This window comes from Hemiscyllium ocellatum, chromosome 21 (assembly GCF_020745735.1).
Source record: "Hemiscyllium ocellatum isolate sHemOce1 chromosome 21, sHemOce1.pat.X.cur, whole genome shotgun sequence".
NCBI lineage: Eukaryota > Metazoa > Chordata > Chondrichthyes > Orectolobiformes > Hemiscylliidae > Hemiscyllium > Hemiscyllium ocellatum.
The window spans coordinates 51187120-51205001 of record NC_083421.1 but is presented as its reverse complement, the minus strand read 5'-3'; the positions used below and the strand labels follow the sequence as shown (position 1 = coordinate 51205001).

The window sequence follows — 17882 nt, the reverse complement described above, 5'->3', positions numbered from 1 at the left end:
CTTCAAAGATTCCAAGGCACTAACTGAAGAAGATTGCAGAGGTCCATTGACCTAACTAAATTTCTTCTTTCGCTCATTGTACCAGAAATTGGTTCTTCGTCTCGTTGCTAATTGTAGGACTCTATTGGCCAAAAATGCGATCACAGCATGTGTAAAATAATGCACTGCATGAAATATTCAGATATTTTCAAACGATGAGGTTTTTAATAAGTATTGATTGTAATTGTAATAATTTGCAAATAACTATCCCATTGTTGTTCATAATTCGACTTTTTTCCATCTGTAGAATGACTTCTCAACCGCTGAAAGTGCCAGCTACCATTTGGCGAACATTTTTGACTTTACGGTAGATGACATTCAGAGTTTGAAAAGGTGAGTGAGTTCCCAACTGAACAGGTTGTATGTTGGAAAAGGTCTTAGACGTGTGCATGGTGTGAAAGGACAGGACGAAACTTCTGAGGACAGGCTCCAAAGCTGCTTCCAGCCCTGCAGCTTTGTTTCCCCGAAGCCAACCACAATAGGTAAGAGCAGCCTTGCCATAACGGGTGGATAAGGTGGTCAAATGGCATACAGCAAGCTTGCCTTCACTGGCCAGGGCATTGAATATAAAGTTGGCAAGTTATGTTACAGCTGTACAAAAATTTAATTAGGCCACATTTGTGCAGTTCTGCTTGAACACTGCCAGAAGGATGTGGTTGCTTTGATGAGGGTGCGGAGAAGATTTACCAGGACATTGCCTAGCCTGGGGAGTTTTAGCTATGGCGAGAGGTTGGATAAACTCTGATTGTTTTCACTGGAAGGACTGAGGCTGAGGGGCAGCCTGATGTAGTCTACAAAATTGGGAGATATAGAGAGGGTAGATAGTCACAGCCTTTCTCCCAGGGTGGAAAGGTCAATTACAAGAGGGCACAGGTTCGAGGTGAGAGGGGGAAAGTTTAGGGGAGAAGTGCACAGTAACGTTTTTCAGAGCATGGTAGGTGCCTGGAATGCACTGCGAGTGGAAATGGTGGAAGAAGGCATATTTGCCACGTTGAAGGCATATATCGTGGGAGGCAAACAGAGGGATAGAAACTGCACATGGACAAGACGTAGCAGGTCTAAATAAGGATTAGAATTGGTGCAGACTCGGTGGGCTGGAACGCCTGCTCCTGTACTGTATTGACTTGTATAACAGCAATTCAGATATTCTCTCTTCTGTCCTGGGCAAGATTCTCACTTCTGATCATTACCGCCCTATAAGTTCTGGCAGAGCCAGTCTTTGAGATGCGTCACTATCTCCTGGCCTTATAAAAACCTCTGTCTTTGTGATTGTTTCTTCTCTGTCTAGATTTAACTCCTGTCATTTCTTTACCTGCTTTCAGTGATCGTTCTGAGGGAACCTTTTACTCTGACTTAGACTCGACAGATGCAGCAAGTACATCTGGCTCAGCCTCAACAAGTTTATCCTGTGACTCTCTGTAAGTCCAATGTTGTGATTCACAATCATTTACTTGTGTACAGATCTGCCACCGAGTCTTTGTTTTTGTGCCTAATTACAGAAAGAACCCATAGAAAACAGGCAGTAAGAATTTCAATCAAAAATGGCACATTGCATTAGAGCTCAGGCACAATGGGTTTGAAGAGAGAGTTCCTAAAGAGCTACACAACTGTATCTTAACCTGTCTGCAATAAAAGCAAAAAAGCTGCAATTGTTAGAAATCTGAAACAAAAATAAAAATTGCTCGACAGGTCAGGAAACATCTGTAGAGAGAAAAACCGAAGTAAAGTTTCAGGTTTGTGAATTTTTATTATTTATTTTCGTGATTTTCATTGTTCTGTTTTATTTTCATCCTTTTAGAAAGACTATGGGGAGTCGTAAAAGGAAAACATCAGTAGAGTATTCACTGAGCAACAGAACCAAACAGAAGAAAGGCATTTATAATCATCCAGAGAATGGAGTGGATCAGACAGAACAATCCGTGGATAATAATTACATTAATGGCCACACCTTTGAAAGTATGAGTGACGATGAAACCTCCCTTTCCCACCTTAAGTCCTCGATCACTAATTACTTCGGTGCTGCAGGAAGGCTGGCTTGTGGTGAAAAGTTCCAGGTGCTTGCTCGGAGAGTGACTTTAGACAGAAAAGTGCAGTACCTGGTAGAATGGGAAGGTGCCACTCCTTATTGAATTGGATCACAATTAGGACTCCATTTAATCTGCTTAGCAACCAGCAGACCAGAGCTGAACAAGCCTCTATAAACTGCCTCCTGATGTTTTTTTAAAAATTATAATAAACTACAGCAGAGTCACCTTAGTTTCCAGAAACAAACATTCAGTTGAAGATATAAGATCTTATTAGGTGCCTGCTGTACTAATATATTGTTTTTATGAATGGTACAGATGAGGCTTTCTGCTGCTGTTGGTAGTTAAATTTTACATAGTAAGTGTCTGGTTGAAGAACATTTCTAGAACATTCTAACTGTCCAGTGGCAATGAATGAGCGATGCAATAGTGTTATCGAGCTGTGCATGTGATTTGCTATCTCTCAAGTCAGCAGCAATGAAACTGTCTGTTTTGTTACATGGAGTTGATGTAGAAATTCAGACATGATTGGATTGAATGACGAAGCCGGCTCGACAGCTGTTTATTTTACTGCTGTTGCCATTTCTTAACCACCAGTACTCAATTTGGATTGTTTTGCTGATGTTGATGTCAGTGGCTAATGAGTTGGTTTGCCACTCTGAGAGTCTGTCGTAGAATTGTGATTATAAAGGAAGTTTTATGCATTGGGATGGACATTAGGCAATTCGGTTGCAAGTGACTGAAAAGTTAAGTTGAGATGCGAATGTTTTGATTCTACAGATTTAAGCAGCAACATTTGATGTTGCAGTGAGTGGAAATTTGTGTTGTATACTGAGAATGTTTGGAAAAGTGGGATTAAGCCTTCGCAAAGTTGATTTTACGTAGGCTCCACTGAACCTGCTGCACTCTTTACTCCTTTTTATTAATACGTTTTCATATACATCTTTGGTTTAGACCTATCCCAGCTCATTATGTAGCCAGTTGCTATGTAACTGATCAAACTACAAGTAGCTTTTGAAAGACTTTTGTATTTTCCCAGGCCTCTACCGCTTACACCTTCCCATTAGCCAGCTTTGCTAAAAGTTTTATTTTTGGCAAAAAGAAAACCTTGTTTATTAGATTGAAATATCTCGCTTCAGCGGATGACGTGATATTTAGTTGGGTCTTGCTGCTCTGGAGTGCCCTGTGCCAGGGTACCAACATGTTCCTTGTTGGGACAGGAATTTCCAAAATGGAGAATATATAAATTTTTATGCTGGAGAGAATGTGAATGGACGGATATTTAAGCTGCTGCTCTTGCTGTGTGGGTTTGTCTTATTTGTGTAGAAGTCACATGCCTTGCAATTTTTACTCTTTTTGAGAAAAAGCTCGATATTCCTCTGCCAACAGTGTAATTGTAAAGGGCTGAAACTTGTTTCCTTTCACTTCCAAGTTGCTAACTGTGACATTGTGTGCAGGTCACACTGTGTTCGGTTACTTCTTCTGTTACCTTCCTTTGGTTGGGAATTTATTTTGTCACTTCACTTTTGTTCCTTCAAAGGTTTTGTTGGCAGGCACTTTAACTTGTGTGTTAGGTTTTGACAGACCTTGAGGAGCCACGTCCAACACTCCCAACTTTACCAAGTGTCCTGTATCTCCACCATTTGAAACATTGAAAACAGTGTGGAGTCATGGCACAGCACTTCAAATACTTCAGCTTAAAAAACAAAGTAGACTCTGACTAAAACAAAGATTTGGAGTGGAGTGGGGAAACCATTTTAAGCAGTCCTTCGTTTGGGAAACTGACAGGACTGTCAATGATCTTCCCTTTTCTAGGTGAGTTTCAGCAGGTTCTTTTAGCCATAGAGTCATGGAGATGTACTGCACAGAAACAGACTGTTCAGTCCAACTGGTGCATGCTGACCAGATATCCTAAATGAACCTAGGCCCATTTGCCAGCATTTGGCCCATATCCTTTAAACCTTTCCCATTCACATACATATCTAGGTGTCTTTTAAATGTAGTCATTGTACCAGCCTCCACCACGTCCTCTCTCAGTTCATTCCATACACACCACTTTCTGTCTGAAAAAGATGCCCCTTAGGTCCCTTTTAAATCCTTCCCTCTCACCTTAAACCTATGTCCTCTAGTTTTGAACTCCCCACCCTTAGGAAAAGACCTTGACTATTCACCCTATTATTGCTCCTTGTGATTTTATAAACTTCTTTCAACCCCAGTGTGCAGTAGAGCAAAGTTTTACAAAACCTTTGAGGACCGATTCGGAGGCAGGAATGCTAGCAAGAGGAGACCAGTGGGTGGTATGCCCCCTGCTGTATTGCCACTTTGCCAGGCATGGGAAAGAGAGCTCGCTTGCTCAGAGCCAAGTGAACCACCTAAGTAGTTGAATGAAGGGCCTGTTGCTGCCTTTGTTTGCATTTTACTGGTGCAGTGGAGGTGACCTCTGTGAACAGGTAGACTGCTAGGTAAACTCTGCAGCCCTCCTGGGGCAAGGCAGCTATTTCAATTCAGGGCTGATAATACACTCCAGCACCTGTGATGCTCCGTGTTCACAGAAGACTTAAAGTGTATGACTGGATACTGCATACTCCTTTCCCATGGACATCTGGATATGGACAGGCAGGTAGTCATCCCTAATGACCCCCTATGTGGCATGGCCACATCCAGCTGTAGAGTTATGCTGAGCTCCTCTGATCTGCCTATCTTTCCCCTCTTACCCACCTTCTCCCAAACAGTGTGAGCAACAATCAGGAGGTGTGATTCAGCTCTCTCAAATGTACCATCTTTTATAGAATAGCAGAGATGCAAATTGCAACCCCACCCCGCTGCCACCACCACCAATACAACCCATGAGGCCCCTCTTCCATCTCTGGCAACAGGACCCTGTCTTTTCCAAGTATCCCCGCTTATACCTCAGCTTATGTGAACACTTTCTGGCAGAAATCACAGGATTGCAATCAGGATAAAGAATCAGATTGCATTTACTTTAATTTTGACCCTTGGAATTCCAAAACCAAATGTAATGTGTCTCACAGCCAACTTTGGCTGAGATCCCCATAAAAGCAAGGATCACACTGGGGACATTTCTCTTCTGCCTGAGTCAGCTCCACACTATCTATGCACTAACGATCAGAGCAGTCGCGGGAACTGAACCTGTTTCATGAATTCCCTTCTGCAGACAGGTGCAGAAAGAAAGGCTGTGCACTTTGAAAGCTGCAAAAATTCTGCTTGATCTCAAAAGTTGAGCTTTAATGTCTTTGAATGTACCAACCCATGTTCCAAATGCAATTCTTGGATGCTATAGTTATTATTGATAATCAAAATGTATGATATATATTGTCATGGTAAAGTGTTGCTAAAGATATTATGGCCCCATGCAGCTTAAAAATTAAAACGGTTGTATGAACTCTTAAGTTAGTTTGAAAGAAAACTAGTATAATTCAACCAGATTAAAGATGTCAGTGAATTGTCATTTCCTCTCAATTAATACAGAGGTATTTTTATTGTGGAAAAACTAGTTCTTTCTCTGAATTGATCTGAGTGGGATTGAAATTGACATCAGTGACCAATCACTCAAATCATGTTTTCAAGAAAACTGGCAAGTTGATTGAGTGGATTAAAAAAATGCTGTTCTTGATAATATCTTGCTTTAAGTCTCCAATGGAGAAAGATCATTTTCTTAATGTTGACTGTGGCCAAAACAAAACACAATAATCTTAGTGGCTCTTTCATGTGTGCAATTTGGAGGTTAATTTGATTCTGATTTTAAACTCCATAAAATAAGCCTTGCTAGCCAAAGACTTTGTGTTTTTTTGTGGCTTTATTTTTCGATAGACAAAAGATTTTTTTTTAAAAATTACCAATAAATTCTATGGCAATGAGGGAGCGAAACTGGGTTTGATAAGGAAACAGGAGCTAGTGAAAAAGCTGTTTGAGCTACATGCCCTGATTCGCTTTTAATAAGTGGGATGTGATGGAAGACATTTCATCTGTTTGTTATCCCCAGTTTTGGATTATGACCCAGTAGTAACAGGTATGAAAGGAATGTCTTTCTGACAAAGACCAGTAGGAACCTTTACATTAGAACCTGCACACAGGAGGAGGAAATTGGAACTTAATTTTGCCTGTTTGTATGGACAGAATGCACCTACAAAGTGTCAGTTTTGTGGATCAATATCTTACTCTGCTAAAAAGCCTGATGAAGCAGATCCAGAATCAGATGTGGGTTGACAACATGCTGCTGGATAGGTGCTCAGAAATGGGCTGAAATGAGTTCAGCATCTCAGGCACTGTACACCCGAACCCAGCGCAGCTTCCCAGCAGGACAATCTAAAGCAAACTGAATGATATACTTAAGTAGTGGTACCTAGTCTGTCAGGCTTCATGGGTCTCTCAGACTTTCTGGTTTGATTTCCCAAAGACAAAAGTTCAGTTTCCTCTCTCATGTTCCTCGTTCAGTTTTCATAGTTCACTTTATTGAGAGGACAATGTTTTGCTCTTGCTATCAGACCCAGAATCTGGGTGGTGCAAGACTGTGATCAGAGCCAGAGGGGAAAACCAGAAAGTAAACAGTAAAACCTGGAAATGGACTACTGGAGCTCCATTTTTTTTGAGGTATAGAAGACAAGTTGGATGAGTTTACATCATTCTTAAGTTTTACTGGCCTTTCCTTTGCAGGACCTGCACATGGTTGAAATAAAACCCACCAAACAATTCATCTAAAAAGTTTTATCCATGTCAATTGTGATGAAATAAAGCTTTTCACTTCACAGGTTCTGTAAGTTTAAGGTAAGTCTGCTTTTCAGTGATGGTATGACTTGCATAGTGCTCAGTCCTGGCTTAGAAAACATGAGAATTTCCATTATTGTGGATATAAAATGTTCAGTCTGTTTTATGAAGTCCTTTTCAATGCTCTTTGCTTTAGTAATCTTTGTGAGAAAGAAAATGAAGTTGCAAATAGCAATATTACTTCAGAAACCATGAGTAGCAAAATGTCTTGTTGAGTAGGCGGCATGTAAAGACTTACTTTGCTGACAAGTTTGTTTAACATACAGACAATCAACTTTTCTTAGTTTATTTTATCATTTATGTCTGACCAGATATCACAGTGGTCTAAACTGACAATAACCAGAATTGAGCAAATACTATGACTTTCACATTTGGCCACACAACCTTTTGGTATCCTAAGAGAAAGTGAGGACTACAGATGCTGGAGATTAGAGTTGAAGAGGGTGGTGCTGAAAAAGTACAGCCGGTCAGGCAGCATCCGAGGAGCATCGTTTCCAGCATACATTCTTCATCATTCATTCCTGATGAAGGGCTTATACGCAAAGCATCAACTCTCCTGGTCCTCGGATGTGCCTGATCAACTGTGCTTTTCCAGCACCATGCTCTTTGGCATTTGGTACCGTATGCCTAATGGGAACATTGTAAGTTGCAAAAGGAACTGAAAATGGTAAGTGCTTGGTACTGTACCAAGTCTATAGTACTGGAATACATCTTGCTGTTGGTATTCTTATGCCTCCTGAAGTGTTTGATTAAAATCAATTCTAACATTAGAAAAATCTGACATGACAATCATTGTACAAATGTTACCTACACAATGTGATTTGCATAACCATTAGTGGTTTCACAGTATTACTTTAACATTGTACATTTGTAAGCGAGCACAATACATAATCACCCTTTCCCCTGTAATGAAACATGTACCTGTCTTATGCAGTCAGTATTCTTTTCTGTATTATCCAGCTTTGCAAAACAATTGGCAATAAATTCTTGGACTCTTATCCTGTGCTGTTGTCACCTTACTCAATTTCAACACTTGCCCACAGAAGGGATTTGGAAAAGGTGATTTCCTTATGAAAAAAATCACGTGCTCTCATATTAGATTAGATTACTTACAGTGTGGAAACAGGCCCTTCGGCCCAACAAGTTCACACTGACCTGCCGAAGCGAAACCCACCCATACCCCTATCCTTACATTTGCCCCTTACCTAACGCTACGGGCAATTTAGCATGGCCAATTCACCTGACCTGCACATCTTTGGACTGTGGGAGGAAACCAGAGCACCTGGAGGAAACCCACACAGACACGGGGAGAACGTGTAAACTCCACACAGTCAGTCGCCTGAGGCGGGAGTTGAACCCGGCTCTCTGGTGCTGTGAGGCAGCAGTGCTAACCACCGTGCCACGCACAGTGTTTTGTTACAAAAAAGGGGGTAGAGGGTAGACACTTTGACCAAGTCAGTAGCTGTCATGAAAATCTTTTAGTTCAATATGCTGAAATCTTTCATCTGAGCTAGAAATCGTCTGGACTGAGCCACTAGTTGAAGAAAGGAGTTCAGTGGAGGAGCTGTCTTTTGACACTGCAGTAGTAGTTTTACTGGGAAATCGTTATAGCATTCAGAAGCTTTTTTTGTATTTATACAAGTAAGTTGACAGTTTGTCAATACTGGATCCACAACAAAATAGAAATGTCAATATGTACAGCAACACTGAGGTTATCACCTTGTTGTTCAAACTTAAAATAAAACAAAGAAAACAAGGAACTGTCTATTTCCAGAATTTCAGTACAGCTCTGGTTGCAAATTGGACATGTTAAATAGACAATTATCCTGGCTTTCTGGGATTGTCCAATTAGAAATTAAAGGCACTTGTGGTGTAATGGTAGTGTCCTTTATCTATGAGCCAGGAGACCCAGGTTCAAGTCCCACTGACACTAGGGATATGTAATGACATCTCTAAACAGATTGATCAGAAAACATCTTCAAACCAGAAATTAGAACAAGTGACTTTGGTGGTTGCAAGAGGTATGAACAATGTGTATGCATGCCCAGATTTTTCATTTTATTATAGGCCCTTCCCATTCTCCCTCACTTTAGATGGTTTGCATTCCCCTTAATGGGCGGTGCATGTAAATATCCAATTGGCTACACAATTTACTGGAGGCAATTAGTTAAAAACAAATCAGAATATGTCAGTGATTTGGTGATGGGGAACCCTCTCGATTGTGTATAAAACACTTCTGGATGTTTAAAAAAAAGCCCATTTTTTTGCTGGGGGGGGGGGAAAAAGAGAGAGAGATGTGTTTATGTAATAGCGGTAGTGTCCCTACCTCCAAGCCAGGAAGTCCAGGTTTCTATCTGACTTGCTCCAGCCATCTCTGAATTGGTTGCTTCCAAAATATCCTCAAACTTGCCAGATTCTGATTTTGTGGTGGTGGTTTAACGTCCAGATTCATTCACTGGACCGGTCAACCACACTGTAGTTACTAACATGTCCTCTCCCATCACTACCCATGCCTCAAAGCTTCCTGTTATTGACTGAAGGCAGAGTAGTCCTGTCTTTCACAAACTGTTTTGATCAGGGTTTCCTTGTTAATTAAGAAAATTCATGCATCTTAAAAAGATAAGAACTTCCTTTACCATGTTAGTGCATGCAGCAACAAGAATTAAGGAAGAAGATTGGGTAATTTATCTGGCATTGTCTCAAATTTAGAATCAGCATTTTGTTCCAAGTTCAATTTTTGTTGATTTAGAGTGAACTGATCGGATTGCCTTTTACACTAATTTCAGGAAATAATTTGCTTTTACTATCACAGTTATCCTACACTTCCCCCCCCATCTCATTTGTCTCTGCTGTACACTCTCTAGCTGATGATGTTGGTAACTGAATGATTCCTGGACCTCTCCCAATACACATTCCACAATGGTTGCTAGGAGGTATGTGAACAGTGCACTATGGAACATGCTTAGGAGGCTGAATAACCTATTCCTTTAAAAAGATGTTGGCAAATCTCCTGTGTTTTGAGCATTTACAGATATGGATGGGTAATAATAGTTGACAGTAATGGTGCAGATATGGTACATTAGACAAAAGGAAGTCTGTGATTCATCATAAATCTCAGGAATAACTCTTCTTACCTCAGAATGTACTGCTATCGGTTACCAGGAATTAAGAAGCTGGTTCTGCTTTTACTTTATTTCAACCATCCTATCCCTCAACTCTACCCACAGGTTTTTTTTCATTCATTCATGGGATGAGGACATCTCCAGCTAGGTCAGCAGTTATGTAACTAACCATCCCAGAAGGCAGTAAGAGCCAACCACATTGCTATGGGAGTCACATGTAGGCCAAACCAGGTAAGGATGGCAGTTTTCTTCCCTAAGGGACATTAGTGAACTAGGTGGGTTTCTCCTGACAATAAACAATGGCTTTATGGTCATCATTAGACTCCTAATTCCAGATCTTTATTGAATTCAAATTTCACCATCTGCTGTGGTGGGATTTGAACCTGGGTCCCCAGGACATTACCTACATCCCTGGATTGACAGTCCAGTGATAATACCACTAGGCCATTGCCTCTTTAGCTCTGTATCATGAAATGTACATGAAAGATTTTGAAGGAGCTTGGCCGGCTGGAATCAGATGGTTTCCCCTGGGACCAGGAAATCTAGAACACAGGAGTACAAGTTTCATGGTAGAAGATCAATATTTAGGGCTAAATCAAGGAACATCATCCTCACTTAAAATGTTGTGACCCTTTGGAATTCTCTCTTACAGCCTGAGGATACTCTATTGTTGAATACATTTAATTTATAATGGGTAGATATTTGGTCTCCCAAGCAATTAAAAGAATAAGGAGAATGTTTGAGAAAGTTAAGGGGAGGCAGAAAATCAGCCATGATTGTATTGAATGAGAACAGCACAATCTGTCCCTGCTCCTGAATTTATGTTCCCACTTCTCAGTTTGGTGTCTCAGGCTAATCAAAATATAAAAAAAGATAATTAACAACCATTTATGTTGCATAATAATCATACATTTAATGTGTCTCACCTAGTTACATTTTTAAAGAAATCTGAGTTGCACTTTCTTTTAAAGTTGTGGTTTCATAGAACCTTCCCAAGCAATAGAAAATATTCTAAATTGACATATTAAGCCAGTTACACACAATTACAGAACAATAAAACCCTGTACAAAGTCATACAAATTCTTGTTCTTGTATTGCAAAATCACCTTAATACTTACATGCAAGGCCACAGGAGACTGGATAAGTTATTTTTTTTATAACTCCTGGTTAGTAAGCTCTCAAAAGTGGTGGGGAAAAACAAAAAACATTCTACTGTTTACTTTAGTTATAAAGGTATTAATCAGGTTGCATTTGTGACATTCAGCTCTTTTGAAAAAAATACCTATTTCTGAACTTCTGGCATCAGTTCCCATTTTAAAAAAGGCTTTAAATATTTCTGTATTGAAAATTAAAATTCAATGAGATTACCATCAATCTAATTTCAAGATATTTCACTTTTATACATCTTTGACTATAATTCTCTCATGTCACCAGCAGGACTGTAAAATCTACATTAAAAAAAGTCTTACACACTCTACAGCCTCACAAACCTTTTAATTCACGTGGGATGAGAAAATATCTTAATATTCAATGAAAGTTTGCAGACAATTTGGCTACATTTACAGACACACTTTCATTTCAGAGTATCTAAATTGGGCAAGTGCCTTAGTTTTGAAAGCCAGAGCATGGCTTATCTTTTAGATTGAAATTTTGTAAATGTGGGAAGTTAATGTATGTATTTGCGCATCAGTGAAAGAGCAGGGTTTTGATACAATGGTTTTAGATTCACTTAAGTAAATGTCAAGGTCACTCAAGACAGCATACAGTGTAAAGATATAATTTCCCTGAAAAACAATATATTCACTATCAGGAGTTGTTGTGACAACATTTTTTATATCAAAACAAGACAAACATTCATTTCTACACCCATTTTTTAAAAAACCTGTAATGGAAATTAATTCTAGGACTTGATATTGCATATCCCCACTACATGTTTTGCTTTGGTGAGGGTAGCATATTATATACATCAAGTGGTTAGGCCATCACCTCCTTATTCCCAGCACTTAGAGGTGGGATGTAGTGATTGGAACAATGTCAACCAGGTGGATCTCTCAGAATACAAGTTCCTTGACTGGGCCAGGTTAACAGTCCCAATCAGAGAGTCCTGGCTGACAGATATAAGCAGGAGTGTTAAGTGTTCTGTTCACTCTCAGAACTACATTGTGGCCGGCACGGTGGTACAGCGGTTAGCACTGCTGCCTCACAGCGCCGGAGACCTGGGTTCAATTCCCGACTTACGCGACTGACTGTGACAGCTTGCACATTGTCCCAGTGTCTGCGTGGGTTTCCTCCCACAGTCCAAAGATGTGCAGGTCAGGTGATTTGGCCATGCTAGATTGCCCGTAGTGTTAGGTAAATGTAGGGGAATGGGTGGGTTGCACTTCGGTGGGTCGGTGTGGACTTGTTGGACCGAAGAGTCTGTTTCCACACTAAGTAATCTAAAAAGAGCTGGCTCTGTGGCATCTGGATCAGTGTCATGTATTATGCATGTGTAAACAAAGAGTGACTTGGTGATGGGATACTGGCCTCTGTGAAATTAGTTGCAACAAGGGGGAAGAACATGCCTCTGAAGAGATTTGTCTATAATCACCAGCTTGGAGTTTGGGTAAGCATTTCTAGCATCATGCCATTGTCTGGGAAACTGGACTTATTTAGTCCAGTCTTCAACAGCAGGATCAAACATGTAGAAAGAATGTATAATTGTTTCTGGGCAAATGACATTGGGGCAGACAAAAAGCTATGAGTAATTCTCCTGACAGCTTCTGGATCCACAACTTTTTTGGCTATTTGAAGCATAATTTTTCGTGAGGTACCAGATACAAAAACCATCCAAGAGGTTTTAACTAAGGAATATTATGATTCCAATCCTCCTGTAATTGAGATTTATTCGGTTTTACTCAGCAGATTGATTACCAGCAGGAAATTTAAGTATTATTTAAGTCTCACGACATTTGGCATGTTGGGACACATCCATACCATCCATCATCCAATGGTATGGTGGAAAGAACAATCCAAACTTTGAAGGCAGTCTTAAAGAATCAGGCTACAGCTTCATTTGATACCAAACGGTCTTGTTCGATTATAGGACCACCTCAGCTACAGGGACAGCTCCAGCAGAGCTGCTAATGGGGGAGAAGACTCTGCACCAGGCAAAACCTGATCCTCCCAAACCAGGGGAGAGACGAAACTGCATCAGAAAGGCCGGTACTGGACACAAAACAGCTAAGCGAAAGTGGCAGTTTACTTCAGAGGATGAAGTTTGGTGTTGAAACCATAGGAATGGCCCTGCATGGGTAACAGGTGTGATTGATGCATGGTCAGGTCCTATGACACAAAGTTCGGGTAGTTGAGGCAGTCCTGAGCACATGGGCTGCATGAAAGCTGCAACCTTGCAAATGAGGCAGGAGCAAAACATCTCATGGCCCCTCAGAACAGCCATGAAGGCTGTCAGAAATTATGGGTTCTCCTCCTCCACTTAGCATTGAAGAAACTGGAGAATGAGATGAACACAGCAGATGTTGCAGCCTTGACGCTGTTACCGCCTGAAGATGAACTTTGCCGAATCGCTCAGGGGGTGAGTAACAGGCTACGGTTTGATACATGCCATGAGTATCAGAGGCAGAGTTGAAGGAACCAGACCTGTTGTGAAAATGTCCCAGGAGAGGCTACAGGAAAAAGAACAGGCATACATCCCAGGACATAAGAGGGGAAGTGATTGGAGTGAAGTCAGTCAGATGGACCTCAGAATATGAGTTCCCTTATGGGGGCTGTTAACCTGGTCGAATTGGAGTCCTGATTGACAGATATAAACAGGGGTGTCAGGGATTCTGTTCACTCTGGGAGGTGGCTCCATGCTATCTGGGTCAATGTTTAAATAAAGGGTGACTTAGTGATGAGATACCGGCCTCTGGAGTAATTTCAGGGACCTCATTTTTTACAATGTGACAGGGGTAGAGTGAGCTCTGTTTGCCCACCCATAGCACTCAATGGAGCTTCTAACTGGATAATGAGATGATCACACCGACTTTCTCTCTGGGAGGCGAGCCATCTGCATACTCCTGTAATTTTCCACTCTTATCTAGTTTGTTTTTAAGGCAGTGAGTAAATCAATCTTCAAGTACTGTCTCTTCTATCCATTTCAAGTATAAAGGATTGCCTTGATCCACCAAAATGCTTATAATCTCAGGAACTTCAAAAGGATGAACTGATCTGGGAGAGAAAAGAAAGCAAGAGTTTACAGTATAGATCTTCACAGGTTTTCAGACAAAAGTTATTTCAGAACTTTGTCCATTTGCTCAAAGCCCAGCGATGCCCTACTATAATGCTGAACATGTTAATAAAACCACAAGAATAAGACTTAACTAGATCAAACAATTACCAAAGCAGGGACTTAAATCTAATTCCTGCAGTAATAGTGGAAATAGAACTTGCACTGTATAACATCTCAAAAAATTAAAAACATCTGAAAGCACATGACAGGAACATTGTAAAGCAAGTTCGATACCAACCCACAAGGCAATATTTCAGGCCAAATGGCTGAAAGCTTCAGGTAGGTCTTAAGGAGTTCCTTGAAGAAGGAAAGACAGAAGGGAAGGGAATTGCAGAGCTCAGAGCTGAGGAGTCAACATACATGAGCATATCATGGGTGAGCACTAAAGGGAATTAAGACACACACACACACACACACACAGAGTCCCAACCCTTAATGGTGACCATAACCAAACTAAATTAGTCCCACTTGCCTATGTGTGGCCCATACCCTTCCTGTCATTTCTTACTCATACTTATCCAAATGTCTTTTTAATGTTGTACCTGTACTCACATCCACCACTTCCTCTGGAAGGTCATTCCACACAGAACAGTACAGCACAGAAAAGGCCCTTCAGCCCACGATGTTGTGCCGACCATTGATCCTCAGGCAAGGTAAACCTAATGTACAAACCCTCAAATTTCTGTGACCATATGCATGTCTAACAGCCTCTTCAATATCCCCAATGACCTCGCTTCCACAACTGCTGCTGGCAATGCATTCCATGCTCTCACAACTTTGCATAAAGAACCTGCCCCTGACATCCCCTCTATACTTTCCGCCAAACAGCCTAAAACTATGACCCCTCACGTTAACAATTTCTGCCCTGGGAAAAATCAATTCTATCTATGCCTCTCATTATCTTGTACACCTCAAGTAGGTCCCCTCTCTTCCTTCTTTTTTCTGATGAATTTCAAGCTCAGTCAACTTTTCTTTGTAAGATAAGCCCTCCATTCCAGGCAGCATCCTGGTAGACCTCCTCTGAACCCTCTCCAAAGCATCCACATCTTTCGTATAATAGGGCGACCGGAACTGGACAGTATTCCAAGTGCGGTCTAACCAATGTTTTATAGAGCTGCAACAAGATCTACGGCTCAAACTCAATCCCCCTGTTAATGAAAGCCAAAACACCATATGCTTGGGTGGCAATTTTAAGGGATCTATGTACCTGCACACCAAAATCCCGCTGTTCCTCCACACTGCCAAGAATCCTGTCTTTAATCCTGTACTCAACTTTCAAGTTAGACCTTCCAAAATGCATCACTTTGCATTTATCCAGGTTGAACTCCATCTGCCACCTCTCCGCCCATCTCTGCATCCTGTCAGTGTATACGCTGCAGCCTACAACAGTTCTTTATACGGTCAATGACACCTCCAACCTTTGTCGTCTGCAAATTTGCTAACTCATCCGTCAATTAGATTACTTACAGTGTGAAAACAGGCCCTTCAGCCCAACAAGTCCACACCGACCCGCCGAAGCGCAAACCACCCATACTCCTACATTTACCCCTTACCTAACACTACAGGCAATTTAGCATGGCCAATTCACCTGACCCGCACATCTTTGGACTGTGGGAGGAAACCAGAGCACCCGGAGGAAACCCATGCAGACACGGGGAGAACATGCAAACTCCACACAGTCAGTCGCCTGAGTCGGGAATTGAACCCGGGTCTCAGGTGCTGTGAGACATCAGTGCTAACCACTGTGCTAATCTCCTCATCGAAGTCATTAATAAAAATTACAAAGAGTAGAGGCCCAAGAACAGAGCCCTGTGGAACACCACTCACCACTGACTTACAGGCAGAATACTTTCCTTCCACTACCACTTGCTGTCTTCTGTCGACCAGCCAATTCTGTATCCGACAGCTAAATTTCCCTGTATCCCATTCCTCCTGACCTTCTGAACGGTTCCATGGGGAACCATATCAAATGCCTTGAAGTCCATATACACCACATTCACTACTCGACCCTCAACATGTCTAGTAACATCCTCAAAGAACTTTAAGATTTGTGAGGCATGACCTGCCCTTCAAAGCTGTGCTGACTGCATTTAATCAAGCCATGCTCTTCCAGATGGTCATAAATCCTATCCCTCAGAATCCTTTCTAACACCTTGCAGATGACAGACGGGAGACTGACTGGTCTGTAATTGCCGGGGATTTCCTTATTTCCTTTCTTGAAGAGAGGAATTACATTTGCCTCTCTCCAGTCCTCAGGTACGACTCCGGTGGAGAGAGAGGATGCAAAGATCTTCGCAAGCAGCGAAGCAATCTCATTTCTCTCTTCCCAAAGCAGCCAAGGACAAATCTGGTCTGGCCCTGGCGACTTGTCAATCTTAATGTTTGTCAAAATTTTCAGCACATCAGCTTCCTCAATCTCTATCCGTTCCAGCATGCTTTACCTGCTCCTCAATGGTTTCATTCACTACAAGGTCATTTTCTTTAGTAAAGACAGAAGCAAAAAAAACTCATTTAGGGCTTCCCCTACCTCCTCAGACTCTACACACAAGTTCCCTATGTTATCCCTGATCGGCCCTACTCTTTCTTTTATCATTCTCTTATTCTTTACATGTAAAATGCCTTTGGAATCTCCTTAATCCTTCCTGCCAAGTCTTTTTTGTGCCCCTTCCTGGCTTTCTTCAGACCATTTTTGAGCTCCTTCCTCGCCTGCCTGTAATCCCCTAGAGCCAAGCAAGACCCTTCCTTCCTCCACCTTACGTAAGCTGTCTTCTTTCTTTTGAAAGAAGTTCCTCTGCTCCCATCATCCAAGGTTCCTTTATCTTACCCCTTCTTGCCTGTCTCAGAGGAACACATTTATGCAACACTCGCAACTGTTCCTTAAACGGTCTCCACATGTCTATAGTGCCCTTTCCATGGAACAATTGCTCCCAGTCCATGCTTCCCAACTCACATCTGAGAGCATCATAGTTGCCTTTTCTCCCAATTAAATATCCTCCCATTGTGCCTGCTTCTCTCTTTCTCCATAGCTATGTACAATGTAAGGCAGTTGTGGTCACCAAAACGCTCTCCCACCGCAAGATCTGACACCTGCCCCGGCTCATTGCCGAGCACCAAATCCAAAATGACCTCTCCCCTCATCAGCCTGTCAATGTACTGAGTTAGGAAACCCTCCTGAACACCTTACAAAAACAGCTCCTTCCAAACCATCTGCTCGAAGGAAGTTCCAATCAATATTGGGAAAGTTAAAGTCACCCATTACAACAACCCTACGACATTCACACATTTCCAAAATCTGCTGACCTATGCTTTCTTCAATCTTCCTGCTGCTATTGGGGGGCCTGTAGTAAAACTCTAATGAGGTGACTACTCCCATACTGACTCAGTAGGCAAACCCTCCTCGACAATGGTAACTTCTGTAGCTGTGATACCCTCTCTGATTAGCAGTGCTACACTCCCTCCTCTTCTTCCCCCCCCCCCATTCTTTTTAAATGTTCTAAGCCCTGGAACATCCAGCAACCATTCCTGCCCCTAAGAAACCCATGTCTCTGTTATGGCCACAACATCATAGCACCAGGTACTGATCCATGCTCTTAACTCATCACTTTTATTCCTGATATTCCTTGCATTAAAGCTAACACACTT

General features: G+C 41.6%; 2 protein-coding genes across 4 annotated transcripts in view; one reads left to right on the top strand and one right to left on the bottom strand.

The window, feature by feature from the left end:
* The window catches only part of phf19 (PHD finger protein 19), a 46981-nt gene extending 41541 nt beyond the window's left edge, over positions 1 to 5440 (top strand). For all 3 annotated transcript variants that reach the window (XM_060841093.1, XM_060841095.1, XM_060841094.1), the window contains exons 13-15: positions 287 to 372; positions 1362 to 1457; positions 1838 to 5440. In XM_060841093.1, the coding sequence (XP_060697076.1) occupies positions 287 to 372; positions 1362 to 1457; positions 1838 to 2168 (513 nt within the window). In that variant the 3' untranslated portion in view covers positions 2169 to 5440. The remainder of the gene's footprint in view (positions 1 to 286; positions 373 to 1361; positions 1458 to 1837) is intronic.
* A 5554-nt stretch (positions 5441 to 10994) lies between these two features.
* zgc:63972 (protein CutA homolog) overlaps positions 10995 to 17882 on the bottom strand; it is a 28881-nt gene continuing 21993 nt past the window's right edge. The window contains exon 6 of the mRNA XM_060841092.1: positions 10995 to 14179. Within this exon, the coding sequence (XP_060697075.1) occupies positions 14077 to 14179 (103 nt within the window). The 3' untranslated portion in view covers positions 10995 to 14076. The remainder of the gene's footprint in view (positions 14180 to 17882) is intronic.